Source organism: Peromyscus maniculatus, chromosome 3, assembly GCF_049852395.1.
Source record: "Peromyscus maniculatus bairdii isolate BWxNUB_F1_BW_parent chromosome 3, HU_Pman_BW_mat_3.1, whole genome shotgun sequence".
Taxonomy (NCBI): Eukaryota; Metazoa; Chordata; class Mammalia; order Rodentia; family Cricetidae; genus Peromyscus; species Peromyscus maniculatus.
The window spans coordinates 138,433,748-138,449,692 of NC_134854.1; the positions used below are offsets into that span (position 1 = coordinate 138,433,748).

The 15,945-nt window shown below is 42.8% G+C and overlaps 1 protein-coding gene across 8 annotated transcripts in view; it reads left to right on the forward strand.

Annotated features, from left to right (window-relative positions):
* Nucleotides 1-1,975: 1,975 nt before the first annotated feature.
* Nucleotides 1,976-15,945, forward strand: part of Washc2c (WASH complex subunit 2C) — a 59,694-nt gene continuing 45,724 nt past the window's right edge. For 4 of the 8 annotated variants that reach the window (XM_042273901.2, XM_076567675.1, XM_042273903.2 and 1 more), the window contains exons 1-6: nucleotides 1,976-2,092; nucleotides 2,175-2,297; nucleotides 2,939-3,103; nucleotides 10,076-10,138; nucleotides 11,987-12,160; nucleotides 15,246-15,339. In XM_042273901.2, coding sequence (XP_042129835.2) covers nucleotides 2,175-2,297; nucleotides 2,939-3,103; nucleotides 10,076-10,138; nucleotides 11,987-12,160; nucleotides 15,246-15,339 — 619 coding nt within the window. In that variant the 5' untranslated portion in view covers nucleotides 1,976-2,092. Of the gene's footprint in view, nucleotides 2,298-2,938; nucleotides 3,104-10,075; nucleotides 10,139-11,986; nucleotides 12,161-15,245; nucleotides 15,340-15,945 lie in introns of all 8 variants that reach the window. The other 4 variants (XM_042273900.2, XM_042273905.2, XM_042273904.2 and 1 more) reach the window with 1 other exon arrangement.

Sequence of the window (15,945 nt, forward strand, 5' to 3'; positions counted from 1 at the left end):
TTTGAATGGGAACAGCCCCCATAGACTCATGTGTTTGAATGTTTGGCCATAGGGAGGGGCACTATTAGGAGGTGTGGCCTTGTTGGAGTGGGCGTGGCTTTGTTGGAGGAGATGTGTTACTAGGTGGTCTCAGGAACTCAAGCCTGGCCAGTGTGTCACTGTCACTTCCTGCTGCCAGTGGATCCAGATGTAGAACTCTTAGCTCCTTCTACAGCACCATATCTGCCTGTGTGTCACTATGCTTCCCACCATGGACTAAACCTCTGAAACTGTAAATCAGCACCAATTAAATGTTTTCCTATATAAGAGTAGTCATGGTGTTTATTCACAGTAATAGAAACCCCAACTAAGACAATCACTAATGGTATCACTAATGCTAGTCATAACCCTAACACCAGCTTAACCCTAATTGTAACCTTAACACTAGCTCCAATCCTAACCATAATAGCTATTGTATCCCTAACTATAATGCCTATCTGCAATACTTACTTGCTTAATCTCTAACCCTAAAACTAATATGAAGAATACTGCAGTAACCTGACCCTAACCCTAATCTCAACCTAACCCAAGCAGCACTCTAATACTAGCCCTAACCCCAAGCATCATCTTAATGCTGTCCCTAACAATAACACTGTAATCATCACACTAATGCTAACATAATCCTAGCTTTACTCTATCTTTAGTAGCTCATTGCAGACTATGCTAGGGAGACACCTTTAACCCTAACTTTAACAGTAATCCTAACCCTCACTTCCTACTTCAGAGCAGCTTTATTGGGATATAATTTACATAACAAAATCACTCCCTTCAAAATACACATTTCAAGAGTCTTTAGTATTTTGAGAGCTGAACATCATCACCACAGTCTAACATTTTCATTACCTCAAAAAGGAACCCCATACCCATTCGCAGTTAACTCTCAATTCCTGTCTCCCCTCAAGCCCTGGTAACCGCCAACCTACTTCTTCTCTCTGGGTCCATTCTAGACATTTCATATAAATAGAATCATATAATCTGTGATCATATATGGCTGAATTGTTCAATTAATGCATTTTCTAGGTCAACTCATGTCCTATCATATATCAGCACTTTATTGCTTTTTGGTGAATAATAGACCATTGTGTGGTTCCACAACATTTTGTACATCCGTCCATCACCTGATGGACATTTAAGATGCTTCTGCTTTGATGAGTATTATGGATTAGCACTATAGTGGACATTCTTGCACGAGTTTTCTCTGAGCACGTTATCATTTGCCTTAGTTTTATACCAAAGAGAAATCTTTAATGAGGTGCCAACGGAGGTGATCACAAAGCAAATTCCAAAAGGAAAAATAAGCTGTACAGGGGGACTGATAAGATCTAGAGTAACCACTCACCATATACCAGGTACTATATGTTTTACATATATTATCACTTCTGGCAAGATATACATACATCTTTTATATGTGGAGGAAAGCTGAGAGAAGCTAAGTAACTCGTCCATGGGCACAGAAGAAGGAAAGATACGGGGTTATTTCTGAAAGTCTGTCTGGGCAAGAACAGAGAGGGGAGTCTGTATTCACCAGAAGTGCTAGTGGGTAGCCAGAGTTTCGGATTTCTATCTTCCCGTTTTTTCCTGCCTGCGACAGTGTGGAAAGTGGTCTTGAATCTGACCTGAGGGTAAAGAATTTTAAGCGGATGCACACTAGGAATCGAAACCAGGCAGGTTAGCAGGTGTACGCCGACATCTACCAGTCACACACCATTTGCGTGTTCAGCAAAGCCGCTTAAGCAGCAGGGAAGTCGTCCTCTGCCCGCCTTCTTGCCCTTCGGCCTCCCACCTGGTAAGCCACAGGCTTACCCACTGGTACCACCCATCTCTTTTCGCACCCCTGGAGTTGGCCGCCTAAGCATCTTCTCTATGGACAAACACACATCCCAGTTACTGTGAAGCTGCACACGAACAGCTCTCTCTCTCGGAGGCTGCGTGTCTGGTCACGTGCGGGCGTCACCACGTGACGCGGACCACGTGACCCCACAGCGCTGGGTGGACGGGCTAGTGGGGTCTCCGGTAGTGACTTTGGAGCTTGCTGAGTGGCGGTGCCATTGTGGTGAGGACGGCGGCCCCGGGAGGCAGGGCTGGAGCTTCCTCCGTCCCAGACTCAGCGCTGCTTCTCGTCCTTCCCGCTGCAGATGAGCCGGACGAGCCCCGAGTCGGAGCGGCCTCCGGCGTCCGAGCCCGTGTGGGAGCGGCCCTGGTCGGTGGAGGAGATCCGCCGCAGCAGCCAGAACTGGTCGCTGGCGGCCGACGCCGGCGTGAGCGCAGGGCCCCGGGCCCAGGGAGGGCCAGAGCTGCCTTTACCCTTGCAGCCTAGGGGACGCCTTCCCGTAATTCACAGGCACAGTCCCAGACGCCCGGGAGGGGCGGCCCTGTGGGCTTCTACCCAGCACTCTGCCGCGCAGACGCGGCTTTCCTTCGGTGCTGACCCTTTCCAGCCTTGCCCTCCATACCACCCTGCTGTCCAGAACCCTTGCTGCCCTGTTCAAGGATTGCTGACTCTACGGAGCCGCTTCTGTATTGGAACTTGGGCTAAATGGGGCAACACAAATTCTTGAGTAGGACTCCTCACTTCGGGAACCTGAGAGCTCAGAGCTTTCAGTTTCACAATTCCGTAAAAGTAGGATTTGGGGTGTTTTGTTATGTTACACAATGTGCTCTCTGGAGAGTGACAACCAGACAGGCCTATAAATCCCTCTAGAAATGTGCTAAAAGTGTTTGTGGGATGGATGCACTTGTCTGCAGAACTTTCTTAATGCTTTTTAGTGTCACTTGACTTTAGATCAAAAGTTTCATCCCTCTTACATAACACCTGGGTGAAGGGAAAGGGTTTTTGTTTGTTTGTTTCTTTTGCCCCACATGTAATGTTGACACTTCTGTATGTTCCTTTTCAAAATAGCTACTGCAGTTTCTACAGGAATTCTCACAGCAGACTATCTCCAGGACCCATGAAATCAAGAAACAGGTGGATGGATTAATTCAGGAGACCAAAGCGACACATTGTCGTCTGCATAATGTCTTCAATGACTTCCTCATGCTGTCTAATACCCAGTTCATTGAGAATGTGAGTTGTTTTTATTACATCTGATTTAGCAAATAATCCCTTTTGGGGAGTAAGAGCTAAGGTAATTTGAAATGATAATTTGTTGTTTTTTTTTTTCTAAGTTTTGGTGGATAGATTCATTCTTGGTAACTGAAGCTCCTTTTTCTAGAATCAGTGTCTTTTATTAGTAAAGTTTTTGGCTTTCCTTAAAAACAAACAAACAACAAACAAAAAAACCAAAACTAATGGTAAGGTTTGCCTCAGTCTGGTTTTTCTGTTTCTAGTTTTGAGGGCAGTGGACAGTCGAGCTGAATTGTGTGCCTCTCCCAAGGCTGCTGTGCACATTTGGTAAGCTCAGCCGTAAACCTGACCTGACCATCGGAGCATCGCTTTGCCTTCAGTTGTTGATTGGGTCCTTTATGTTTTGATCAGCTTCTATAAGCAGATGTTTACTTGGCGTTTTGTTCAACTACAATTTTCATAACGTGGCTGGATCTGTGACAGAATCGGCCGTAAACATGGTGCTGAACTTTAAAGCACACGTGAGTTTTTGTTTCCATAGTGAGTTTCTGTGAGCTGGTAGGAATACACAGGTAAAGTATATATCTTGGTAAAGCTGTGATAGAAAAGAAACACGTATGCCCGAAAGCCAGTCGAGCCAAGGGAAGGCTGTTATGAGAATGGAGAGTTCACATGCTCAAAGAATGTCTTTCTGAATTAATTTGTGAAAAGGCATTTTCTGGGGAAAGAATTTTTTTTTTTTTTGTCTTTGTTTTTGCTCATCATTTGTTCTGACTGGTCTGGAACTTGCTATGTAGACCAATCTTCCCTTGAACTCACCTGGAAATTCTCACCTCTGCGTCTCAAGTACTGGGATTACAGGCATACAGTCCTACACCCAGCAGTGAGAAGAGAATTACTAAAGTAAGCTGTATCCTGAAATTGTTAGGTGTAAAGGACTACACGTAATTGCCAAAATGATTAAGATCATAAAGCCCATGATTTAGGATTGTGAAAACACCAGAGTTCCATGTGGGCTGTTGCTGTAGCTCGTTTGCGTAAGTTAGTAGCCCTAACTGAAGTGACTTAGCTCACGTTCCATCGTGTTTGAGGCATGGGATTTGGTGAGGGCTCTTTGTTTACCACTGCATGTGCCAGACTAGCTGGCTCATTGAGTTGACTACCCCACCAGTTATTTTCTTAACTGGCAAAGGGAAACATTGATTTTGAAACATTAGATGTATTCAAGTAAACCCAGTACAGACTGAATGTACCTTATCTGTCTGGGATTCTTGGGACTAGAAGTTGTTCAGATGTCAGATTTCTAAGATGTAGTCTCTGTGCAGACCTTACAGGTTCAGCATCCCTAAACTGAAACAACCCCCTGTCGAAAACTTTTGAATGTCATGTCAGTGCTCAGAAAGTTTTGTATTTTAGGGTTTTGGATAGGCATGCTCAGCCTGAAGACATTTCTGATGTGCACACAACCTGCATGGTCAACCTGAGCATTTATCTCTCTGGAAGGGTCACTTAGGGGATGACAGCAGTCATCGTCCCCCCCTCCACCACTGGGATTGGATGTTCTTGTGCCGCTCTCTTTGTGAGCCTTTCTTGGTACATCAGATTCTCAGCTCTTCTTGCACTTAATGCTGCAGCGGTAGATCAGGCAAGGAGCAGGAAGTTTTCTTTTGTGCTCAATGTGCCTGTACCAGAATGGTGCCAGATCTCACTTTTTCAAGAGGAAGAGGCAGTATTGTAAACTCCATTTTCTGATCACAGACTTGAATTAGATCCTCTCCACCTCTTCCAGCTTCTTCTGGCAAACTTTCCTTAGACTTTTCTACAGCTTAGGCTTTGTGAAAACTTTGTTCTTCATGTCTGCTTTTGTGGATTCTGTATTTCCATCCATCTTTCCTTGATGATAAGTTCTTACTCCTCTCCCTTCCCAGTCTGCCATCAACTTTCTTCCTGAGTGCGTTGGTGCCATACCAAATGTAACTGCTTCCAAGACCTTCTGTAATGCCACACGGTACAGCTTCTTCCCGTTTGTGGGAGCAGCTAATGATGTTCAGAGCATAGCTAGTGCTTCAGGAAACTGCAAAGAAGAAAATCAACATGACAGAAATACCTGTGGCATTTGCTGCTGTCCTATGTATTGTCTTCAAACCCTGACATTGTTCTACTGTTCACGCTAGGATGCTGCTGTTATTTAGGTTTATGGAAATTCTTTTGAGAGATTATTTGAAGTCAGTTGGGTTTTGTTAGTCTCAGAGGCAGCCCCATGATTGCAAACTCCGTTTTAGAGTTAGTGAAGGCAAACCGGGCTTTCTAGGGCACTAGAACAGTCAGGACTTTGGAGGAAAGTAGAAGCCATGTGGAACTGTTGGTAAGGGCTCAGGAGGGAGTCCTGAGAGAGAACAGCTCATTAGTGCTGGCCTGTCTTTTAGTGGCTGAGCAGAAAGAGACCCAGTTCTTAAGGCAGCCCTTCCCCCACCCCCATTTTTTAAAGACAGTTTTCATGCTGACCTTAGATTTAGCAGTCCTAGTTAATGACTTTAGTTTGTTAAACGATCCTAAGGAATTTTTTAAAGCCAATTGTTAAAGAATTTATAGCTTTCTGGAAAAAAAATTCAAGAAGAAACAATTGAATTTTTTCAGGATTGTTCTGTTAATTATCAAAACTATGTTTTCATCATTTTCTTGCTTTTCAACCCCCCCCCTTAGTTTTTAAAGAAACAGATGTCATTGCTAAACTGTCAAAAAATCAACAATTTGGGGCTAAAGTTCAAAATCATACCTGCTATAATACCCTGCGCATGATGTCCCCTCCACCAACCTGCTTTATTTTTACATATGTTGGCCTTTGCTTTTGACAGAGTAGCCTTGGCGCTCCTGAATGCCTTGCTACAGGCTTTTGTTTAGATTGCTCTGTATGTCCTTTGATTTCATCTGTCTGTTTACCAGATTCACCCTGAGCCTCTACAAGGTAGTACCTCTTGTTAAGAGCTCATGAAGCATCCCATGTCTTTTTACTACTACTACTACTACTACTACTACTACTATTATTATTAAGACAAGGTCTCACCATTTAGCCTGGTTGGAACTTGATGTATATATAGACCTAGCTGGCCTTAAATTCATGGAGATCTGCTTGTTTCTGCCTCCTTAAAAGCCTAAGCCACCATGCCCAGTCCCCATGTCATTTATTAGCAGTCTATCAGTCTTAATTAAAATTTTTTTCTCATTGTATATTTGCATTGTATGTGGTACTGTGTTATATGGCATTTTCATGTAAGTACACATTATTTCTTAGCAACCCTACTTTTAAAGTTACTAAACAAGCCTCAGGATCTAGCTAAACATATTCATAGATCTTAGCACAATCTGGATACACAGAGACCTTGAATTGAATGAGAGAATATATAAAGGAAAAGAACCAAGTCTGTGTGTAATTGTTAAAACAACAACAACAACAACAACAGAAAATCTGTCCTGTCCTTTTCACTTGTTCCCTATGCCATGTACCCCACTTCTCCTGAGGAGGAAAAGTTTCTGTGAGGACAAATACCAAAGGTATGTAACAGTTCTAGTATAGAACTATCTGAATGCTCATGAAGTAAAGCTGTGAGGTCAGCCTGGGAAAGGAAGTTAGAGTGATGATCTGATGTTCCTGAGCACTTCCACCCTCAACCATCTCACGGACTTTAGGTCTTCCCAAACCGCTTGGTGTTTTAGATGTTACGTTGGTCTTACCAGCCCCAGGATGCTCACATCTTGAGGGTATATTCTAGTGATGGCGTGGGGAAGCTGGGTATTGACGGTCTTAGACTTTAGTCAGAAACTCAGCCTTTTCAGGTTAGAGGTCCTGTTGTACAAATTTGAAACAGCTACAGTAGCTGCCTTATTTTAAAATCTCCCCTTAAAGATTCATGTACTTTTCTGTTCTCATATTGGAAATGTTGGGTAATGTTTGGTGTAGGACAGTTAGGAGGAAAAGTAAGAGCAAGAAAAGTCATCTGAAGAGCGAGGACTCCCGGGGAAGCTGGGGACAATGTTCTAGGTCTGCTCTCACGCAGACATTAACTAGCTAGTGAACATTATTTTGTATTTCTCTCTAGTCTGGATGACTTTCTCCCCGTGTGTGTGTGTGTGTGTGTGTGTGTGTGTGTGTGTGTGTGTGTGCGCGTGCACACGCACAGAAGTGTGCATTTGCAACCTGCATATTTCTTAATGTTAAAATCATTTTTACACAGCTTTGAGGCTTTTATGAATTTAATTCTTTTTTTTTTTTAATTTAATTCTTTTCTTTTGAGACAAGGTCTCATGTAGCCTAGGCTGGCCTCAAACTCCTTATGTTGTCAGGTATGAGTTTCAACTCCTGATCCTCCTGCTGTTTCCCAGTGCTGGGATTAGGAGCCACCTGTCTTATGAACCTATTCTTACTCCCATTATAGGACTATACCAATCTAACATTCTGCTATCAGCTTCTTATGAACTATTTCATTTGTTGATAGAGTAGCCTTGGCGCTCCTGAGTGTCTTGCTACAGAGAATAACCACACATAATAAGAATGTACAGCAGCTAGAACTAATTACCAGATTTTAATATTGTTCAATATTATTTTTTACTGGAACCAGCCTCCTCTCTCCCCATTTCCTTTACTTCCTCTCAACTGTAATCTTTTTGGGCAAGGATGTTTGTATCTCTGCATTTTTACTTATTATTCCCTGAGAGTATATATGTATGGGTATGTGTGAGTGCACATAAAGATAACTGTGATTGTGTAGCTCTTCTTTCCTCGCTGACTTGTGCGTATGTTTATGTGAACATAAACTTAGTCTTCCATGTAGTTTTCTTTGTTCTATACTGCATACTCTTAAATATCATAATCTCATATACTTAGTAGGGCAGGTTGCTTTAACAACTTTTTTCAGATGGGATCTTGTTGCCTAAACTAGCCATGAATTCACCATCTTCTGCTTTAGATTGCTGAAAGTTGGGCTGTAAGCATGACCCACTATGGTCAACTACTCATAACTTCTTTATATTCAGAAATAGTCATCATTATTTTATTTTGGGTTTTTAACTTCCCTCTGTGAATTTGACAATTCTGACCAAGATTGAGAATAGCCCTAGCCTATGTGTATAAACATTTACAAGATACTTTAACACTGTGTCATTTTAGCAAAAACAGTAGTAATAGTAGGTCCAAATTTTATGGCCTCTGACCTCAAAAGCATGGGCTTTTGACCTGGTTTATAGAACATGGCTTTAATTCCCTATTGTGGAGCAGGCCTCAGACCCAGTTAGAAAGCAGAAAGCAGTTGTTTGTCACCAGAGCAGTCATGCCACTTAGGTTGGTATTGTTGTGCACAGTGTCTCCCTCTGGGGAGGACATTGCTTATTGTTTTCCCAAGCGGTCACTTGCATGGTATCTTCCAGCTCTGTGAAAGTTATACAGCAGAGAGGACACTTCCTGCCTATTTCTAGCCGATTTCTCTACCACAACCAAAGTGTGTTGTTTTCTCAGCAGTAGGGTCTTCCCATCTGATTCTCATGGGCACAGGTTGATTATACTTACTCCAAAATGAAATGAAATGAAATCTGGAACTTTGTGTGCCTCAGCTTTAAATTTTGGATTTTCTCATTAGTGATGTTCATAAAATCTCTGCAGATATTCTAAAAATTGCAAATTTAAAAACTTCAGATAAGGACTATTGAGCCTGTATTACCTAAACAATTTTTAAATGATTTAGGTAGTTTCTTTTACAAAGTACAGCTCAGTGTGCTTCAGTATACTCATAAACTTTTGTAACCCTATTGTCTCATTACAGAACAATTTCATTGTCCTACTCTGTAAGTCAGGGTTCTCTAAAGGAACAGAACTGAGAGGACAAACGTATTTATTAAAAGAGGATTTATGAGGTTGGATTTCAGGCTGTGGTCTAGATAGTCCCAGCAATGGCTGTCAGCATTGAAAGGCTTGAGAATGCAGTAGCTGTTCAGTCCAGGAGCTTGGCCCAGCAGTCCCCATCTGGTGCTGGAGGCCTGGAGGATTGCTAGAGAGCAGCTGATCTTCAGTCTCCTAGAACCCTGAAGAAGCTGTTTCTAACACTAGCAAAAGAATGCCTAAGGAACAGGATAGATGGACTTGCCAGCAAGAACGAGGACAAATGAGCAAAAAGCCAAGTTTCCTTCTTCCTTGTCTTTTTATCTGGGCTGCCACCAGAAAGTATGGTCTAGATCCTGGGTGGATCTTCCTGCTTCAAAGAAGAAGATCAAGAAAATTCCTCACAGGATTGCCCAGCAGCTTGGGTTTTAGTTGATGTCCAGTATAGTCAAATTGACAAACAAGATTAGCCATCATACCCACTTACATTCATTTTTTTGTAGCAAAGACGTTATACTCCAGTTGTTTAAAAAAAAAAATTGCAGTGAGTTTCCAGTATGACAGATATGTCTTATAAAAGAGGTTCTTCCTTGGCCATGCATCTTCTGGCAAATTGTTGGTGATTTTGCCTTTTTTTCTTGATTCATATGAGATAAGTATAAAAATTTTTCAGCCATTTTGAGCAACAGAATAAAAGTAAATTTTACCATTATCATATTCTTTATTCCACTTGTTAACAATATTTATCTAGTTGGTAAGGTATATCAGTTGATATTGGCAGTGGTCTTGGACCAAGGTACTTGTATTGTGACCCTGTTAGAGTTATGCATTAGGTTAGTGGAAAAAATGAACCAGTTGGGATCATAGTGGTTTCAGAACCCTTTGATCAGCCAGATAGTTCCTCATGTTTCTTTAGGTTCAAAATTGACTTTAGGTGAATGGACTGCTGTACTTTGTTATTCATCCACGACCCATTGGTAGTGGTCCCAGTTGTTTTTCTGAAAGCCATTTCCCTCTTTCAAAAAATTCTTCTTTGTATTGACCTTTTCCATGTGATTCCATTTCAGTGCTTAACTATTTAATGAATTTGCTTCCTTACTCAGCGGGTGTACGATGAAGAAGTGGAGGAGCAGGCCCTCAAGGCCGAGGCCGAGAAAACCCAGCAGGTACTTGTCGTAAATCATCCTTGCTTTGAGTGACTCACTTTGAGAAGTGAGACAGAGGGTCACAGGACCGGGGCGGTGGGAGGTGCTGCCTTTGGCAGTAGCCCAATAGGACTCTTCCATTTTTTCCTGAAGCTTAGGCTGTTCATGTGGAGATGAAATTCCTGAATTCTGGCATAGAGTAGAGCAGAGCAGAGGGCACAGGGTAAGTAGCCCAGGATTGCAGGCCGCAGAGGAAGCTTTATCTTCTTCCCCTACTTCCTCCCTTCTCTCTCCCTTTCTCCCTCTCTTTCCTCCTCTTCCTCCCCTTCACAGATTTAGAAGCCACTCTTCCTCAAAGTTCATATAGAAACAGGCCATGTACTGTGCTTGGGAAATGAATGAGGAAACAGAGTGAGGCCTGGGAGACCCAGTTTCCCCAACTTTGTGAACGTTTTACTTTTGTTCTGGCAGGTAAAAATTAGATAGTAAGGTGAATATAGTTTTCGTGCATGCACAGTTGAGGACCCCATGGGCACTACCAGCTGTGTTCGGACAGAATGGGCTCCCCAGTGAGCAGTTGTTGACTGTCACAGGACTGCAGGGAAGCCATGACTTCGGACACTCACTTTCAAGCAGTTTCATTGTTGAGGCCATAGGTGGTTGTTGATCTGAACTGCATTGCATGGTTGCTGTTTTGGAAGTTCACACAAGGAGACACTTGCTGTTAAACTAGCTGGGGAAAGCTTCAAGGATGAGACTTTATCCAGATGAAGAAAGAAGGGCCAGCTAACAGGCAGTGGGGAGGCCATGCCAACAAGGGAAAGCCTGTGCTAAGGTTGTTGCTTTGTTCCGTGTTTAGTACCAGGGATTGCACGTGGGGCCTCACGCACATTGGGCAAACTTTCTACAACTGAGCTTCATCCCCTCCCCGTGGACTGGGTTTGTGGGAGCTAGTGGAGGTCAGAAAAGAGAAGGAAAGGAAGAAAGTTGATGAGGGCTGTGTGCTTTGGAAAGTGGGCCAAGGGATCAAGGGTCAGCAGTTCCTACCTCTTCTTCTGTGGCTTGCCATGTGGCCTGTGCATACACATCCTTGCTTATCCCACATTGGTGTCCACACCTAAGAAAGTTCCGGCCTTACTTTTGTGTGCTCTGGCACGTACTCCTCTCCTCTCATTCAGGAAAGCAGGCAGATTTGAGTATGTTTACTGTGGAAGTCACTTTCAGTCAGCTCTGACTTCCTCTGAAAAAGTGGAAGTCACCTGCAAAGGTTGATAGTCTACCAGGAACATTAAGAAGCAACGCTGTTAGATAAGAATATTAGAAATAGCTGTGGCTCTTCCTGTTCCTGGCATTTGTAGGAATGCGAATTTTATTTTTAATAGTACTCATGCATTTGCTACTCAGCAAAATGCAATAATGTGGTTAGATCAAGCCAGCATTACATTTAAAAGTGGGTAGTATGTAGTGAAGTATTTTCTGAGTGCCACAGGACTAAAGGAACAATTCATTGGCAGAGGGTTTGCCTAACACATGGCAGACCCCAGGTTCTATCTCTGCTAGCCTAAAGATAAATAAGAGGCATTAAGCACATTTTTTTTTTTTTTTTTTACAAATATGTCTTCACAGACTCAGTTTTGGTTTCTAATTTGATTGTTTATCTGATTTTCCAGATGGAGAAATTGGAATTCTAAAGTGTAAGTGGACTGATGTTTGTCCAGAGAGTGACAAAACTGAGATTAAAGCTTGTACATTTACTCCGAAGTCCGAATCAGAAAAGTGACTCTGTTAACATTTTGAACAAAAAGTTTTGGAGGAGGGCATGACTTTAGTTTCATATTGGAGACACACTGAAGGCTGTTTTGTTTGCAGGAGAAGACTCGGGAACAGAAAGAAGTCGACCTGATCCCTAAGGTCCGGGAGGCTGTGAACTATGGCTTACAGGTGCTGGACAGTGCCTTTGAGCAACTTGACATAAAGGCGGGGAACTCGGACTCGGAAGAAGAAGATGCCAACGAGCGGGTGGAGCTGATCCTCGAACCAAAGGTAAAGGCATTCAGTTTCAGTCTTACGATGTCCTCACTGCTTTGCTGGGTGTAGGGTGAGTAAGGCACGGGCATCCCGACTGACTCTTTCTGAGAGCTTTACTTGACATGCTGAGCCTTTCTGTGGTACAAGGTAGGGGAAAGTGGCAGGACATAGCTCCTCCTCTTCTGAGGTGTTTAGTATTGTCTGTGGGGAAGGAGACATCTACAGGAGCAACCGTCCTCAGAACCCTGAGACAAAACCGACTTATAGCCAAGAAGTTAAGGTGAAGGATGAGATTTTTTAATTGGATTTGGTTCGTTTTTTAAATTTATTTTATTTAATGTTGTTATTAGGCTTTATTTATTTATTTTATTTTTATTTTCATTTTTTTTTCTTCCCCCTGAACGATTTCTCTATGTAACACTCCAAGCTGTCCTGGAACTCGCTTTGTAGCCCAGGCTGGCCTCAAACTCACAGAGATCCGCCTGCTCTTATCTCACGAGTGCTGGGATTAAAGGTGTGCACCACCACTGCCTGGCCAAATTGAATTTTTTTTTTTTTTTTTTTTTTTTGGTTTTTCGAGACAGGGTTTCTCTGCGTAGCTTTGCGCCTTTCCTGGAGCTCACTTGGTAGCCCAGGCTGGCCTCGAACTCACGGAGATCCGCCTGGCTCTGCCTCCCGAGTGCTGGGATTAAAGGCGTGCGCCACCACCGCCCGGCCACCAAATTGAATTTTTTAATACTTAAACTTTGTCATTGAATTGTTTGTATGGGGATGTACATGTCTCATGGCACATGACAGAGAGAGGACAATTCTGGAGTCCGTTTTCTCCTAACTTCACACGGGTTCTGGTCTGCAGGCCTTTACCCATCCAATCATCTTGTGGCTCATTTTTATTTTAAAACTGAAGTTTTATTTATTTTTAATTTTCAATAAAAGAAACACACACACACACACACACACACACATATCTTGTACATGTTTTGAAATGTCCATTTGTTGTAGAGTAAACTTATTCTAACTTGTGTGTATCTCGTGTACTTAATTCATGGTGAGAATACTTAAAAATCTTTCAACGATGAAAAGAATACAATGCATTTTATTAACTATAGTCAACATGTTGTATTGTTATAGATTGATCTTATTTCCTCTAACTGACATTTTTTGGGTTTTTTTTTGAGATTATAAATTAATTACACTGTTTCTCATTTTCTTTTCATCTTTATACCTCTCTCTGCCTTCCAATTCATGATCTCTGTCTTCATTGTTAATAAATACCTATTTATAACCTGTTGAGTCCGTGTAATGTTAACTCGTATGTGTGTTTCCAGGGCTGACCATTTGGCACTGGACAGTCAGTTGGTGTGCTCTTCCCTGGGGAGGACCACCTCTCCCCCTCCCAGCTCTCCTCAGTTGCCTGTAGTTACTTGTGTAGGGTTCAGGCCTCATGGGATCCCCACCCCTCACCCCTGTGCAGTTTGGCATGTTGGATGGTGTTGGTGTCATTCTTGTTTAGCTCACGTTTGGGCCAACTGAAGTTTTGTGCCCTTTGAACAGCCTCTCTCCCTTTTGTTCCCAGACTTTAGGGTAGAAAAGGAGCTCTGGGTTGGGGCTAGATGAATAGAGAAACTCCTAAGGAGCAGATACTCTGTGGCTCGTGCTAAGGAAGACTTCAGAAAGGCATTTGGCTTGTTTGGTTGCTTGGGGTGTTAGGTAAATCCACTAGGAACTTCCTGTACAGGCTTCCTCTTGGAAGTTAGCAGTGGGTCTAATGGTGTAAGACTTCTTCCTGACCCCAGCAGAGGAGGGGCTGTGGCCAAGGGCTAATGTCTCAGGGGGACAGCCAGTCTTTCCCCTGCTGTGGGAATGGGACAGAGTTGTCAGGGGGAATGCTAGCTTGTATGCTGTGGGTGGGTGCTGTGCAGAGTCCTTCACTGCTCTTGTATGCTGTGGGTGGGTGCTGTGCAGAGTCCTTCACTGCTCTTGTATGCTGTGGGTGGGTGCTGTGCAGAGTCCTTCACTGCTCTTGTATGCTGTGGGTGGGTGCTGTGCAGAGTCCTTCACTGCTCTTGTATGCTGTGGGTGGGTGCTGTGCAGAGTCCTTCACTGCTCTTGTATGTTGTGGGTGGGTGCTGTGCAGAGTCCTTCACGACTTCTGCTCTGTTACCCAGCTTTACTTTGTCACTGTCCCTTTCTGAAAGCTTAGTGTTGTCAGTTGGGAGTAGGTGGCGATATTCTTCCGGTTCTGAGGCTGTTGTTTTCTCCCAAACAGCTGCTCTGCTCCTCAGCCTCTGGACTGTTTCATTTGTTGTGCTAACTGTGATAATTTGTGTAGTGGCATTGTCTCCTACTTTACTTTATGGACATCTAAGCCAGCCTTCTCTTTGCTCTGCTGCAGGCGTAGAAATCCCTCCCAGTCCCCGTAGTGCCTTGTCTTGTCCCCTCTGCTCCATCCAATCTGGGTTTGTCTACTATTGTTTCAGCATCCGATAACATTTGGGTTATTTCTTCGTTTCTCTCAAAAATTTGAGCTATTGTCGATGATTTTCAAAATAAGTATGTGTTTTTATGTGTAAGGTATTATTTAAGTAGTATTGGTCAGCCAAAGAATTAAAACAAATTTAAAGTTAGAGTCCTGCGTTGTAGTCTTGGCTAGCCTTGAACTTGCAATATTGCCGTCTGTTCAGAAGCTATTTTTAGCATGTAAATTTGTATGTTTACAAAGGGAGGCCCACCAGTACTGGGCTTTCTGTGTGCTTGCTTTTGAGTAAGGGGAGGGTAGGCCTTACATGGCTGTTGGGCTTCCATCCCTTGGCCTCCTGGGGAACGTTTTCTTGGGAGGTTATATTTCCTTCGTTTGGTTACTGTTGTAAACCTTTCCCAGGCCTTGCTAGTGTCTCTATCACTGAGGTTTTTGGGGAGGGAGTCAGCTTTGCTGTTATCTTTACCTAGAATTTAATGTTTTCAGAATCAGTGATGTTTAACCTCGCCATGTTTCTTGTTTTCTACTTTTGTGTATCACCTTAACTTGTTTGAGATAGTCAGATGCAGCAGAATGATTTCAACCATGTGTTTAATGGCTGTGCCCTTTCCTTCCTTGAAGGACCTCTACATTGACCGCCCTTTGCCTTATCTCATCGGGTCAAAGCTCTTCATGGAACAGGAAGACGTAGGGCTTGGAGAGCTCTCCAGTGAAGGTACTCTTTCTCACCGATATTTTTGTCATGTTTAACATAGCTTAACTCTTTGTGTTAAAATAATTAAAACTTTCTATTAACATTACAAGAGCAGTGGAGAAATCAACAGACCCTCCCTCAGGTTTGCCAGCTAATGTTTTACTCTGTACTTTCATTCTTTGTCTGTATATCATAATTTGCCTGGCCCTCCATTACCCTAATGTTCTTTAAGAACAAGGACATTTTCTTAACATAACCACACTGTAAAGTGGTCAGTTTCAAGAGGTTTTACTGTGAGCCTCTTTGGTTGTATTCAGATTTTGTCTCTTGTCCCATTTCTGGCTTTTCCTACCTCTGTCACCTTCTCTGGTCTAAGACTTGGAGCATTTAGTTGTTGAATTGCTCTAGTCATCTTTATTTTAATTTCATTTAAATTTGTTATGTTTATATATGTATGTATGTATGTATGTGGGTGGACAGCCTATGGGAGCCAGTCTCTGTTCCATCATGTGAGTTCCAGAGACTAAACTCCAATCTTCAGGACTGGTGGCAATTGCAATTGCCTTTACCTGTCATCGCTAGTCAACTTTTAGTCTGATACTATTTCTTCATTTTTTTTGTAACCTT